We start from the raw sequence: 944 nt of genomic DNA, 5'->3' as shown, positions 1-944 counted from the left end.
TTAAAAATTATTTTAATTATTTTAATTTATTATCTTTTCTAGCATTAACAAAATTATTGTCTCTTCTCCTTTGTTACAGGTGAAAATGAGTTGCTGAAGTTTTCTTCCATTAGAACTTCTCATGACAAGATCCTGTTGAAGTGGGAGCCGTACTGGCCTCCCGATTTCCGCGATCTCCTGGGATTTATGCTCTTCTACAAAGAAGCGTAAGTGATCCACTGTTAGGTTACAAAAGAAGAACCATGCTGGGCTTCTACAAATGGCAGCTGACACTGAAGTGTAGACATTAAACCTGCTGTGGGTGAGGTGGGTTAGTCTCTGGGATTGTCTGGCTCCTACACTGAAGTTTCCAGAGTCAGCGCTATAGAAAAGTGTTCGTTAACCTCCCTGACTTCCTGAGGGTATAGTCAAAGCTCCTCTTCTAAGAACAAACCGAATATTACTTGTTCCAGCTGTTTTAGATGTACTACTCTGACCATGGAGTTTATTGTCTCCCCACCGTCTCCATGGGATGTTGAGGGTTTTATCCCCTTTGAAGTGGGAAACATGGAATCGAGGTTACCAAGCTGATTTTCATAAATCTGAACAGAATGAGCCTGGATTCAGTTGTTGGCATCATCGTGGAGCAGTACCTGACCTATGATGCTGTTAGGAGACTGGGTGGCAAAGCTCCCAAAGCTCTTTTCAGAATACCTCCAATGAGACAGTTACACTTTCTCCAAAGGGTGGGGGATTATAACTTCCAGTGATGTCTTCAGAAATGTTGTTTTAAAAAGCTTGAATTAGGATTCTGTTAATTTAAGGCTTTTCTGGTTTTGGTTTGTTGTTTTTTTTTTTTCTTGAAGTCCATACCAAAATGTGACGGAGTTTGATGGCCAAGACGCTTGTGGGTCAAACAGCTGGACAGTTGTGGATGTCGACCCACCCCCACGGTCAAACGAGCC

The 944-nt window shown here is 42.1% G+C and overlaps 1 protein-coding gene across 1 annotated transcript in view; it reads left to right on the top strand.

Moving 5' to 3' along the window:
- Nucleotides 1–79: 79 nt before the first annotated feature.
- INSR (insulin receptor) overlaps nt 80–944 on the top strand; it is a gene marked incomplete at its 5' end in the record, with an annotated part of 14,259 nt that continues 13,394 nt past the window's right edge. Inside the window, 2 exons of the mRNA XM_010140269.1 lie at nt 80–206; nt 846–944. Of these exons, the coding sequence (XP_010138571.1) occupies nt 80–206; nt 846–944 (226 nt within the window). The remainder of the gene's footprint in view (nt 207–845) is intronic.

This window comes from Buceros rhinoceros, unplaced genomic scaffold, assembly GCF_000710305.1.
Source record: "Buceros rhinoceros silvestris isolate BGI_N320 unplaced genomic scaffold, ASM71030v1 scaffold19947, whole genome shotgun sequence".
NCBI classification, from domain to species: Eukaryota; Metazoa; Chordata; class Aves; order Bucerotiformes; family Bucerotidae; genus Buceros; species Buceros rhinoceros.
The sequence above is the reverse complement of the archived record's forward strand: the minus strand, read 5'-3'. Positions and strand labels throughout refer to the sequence as shown.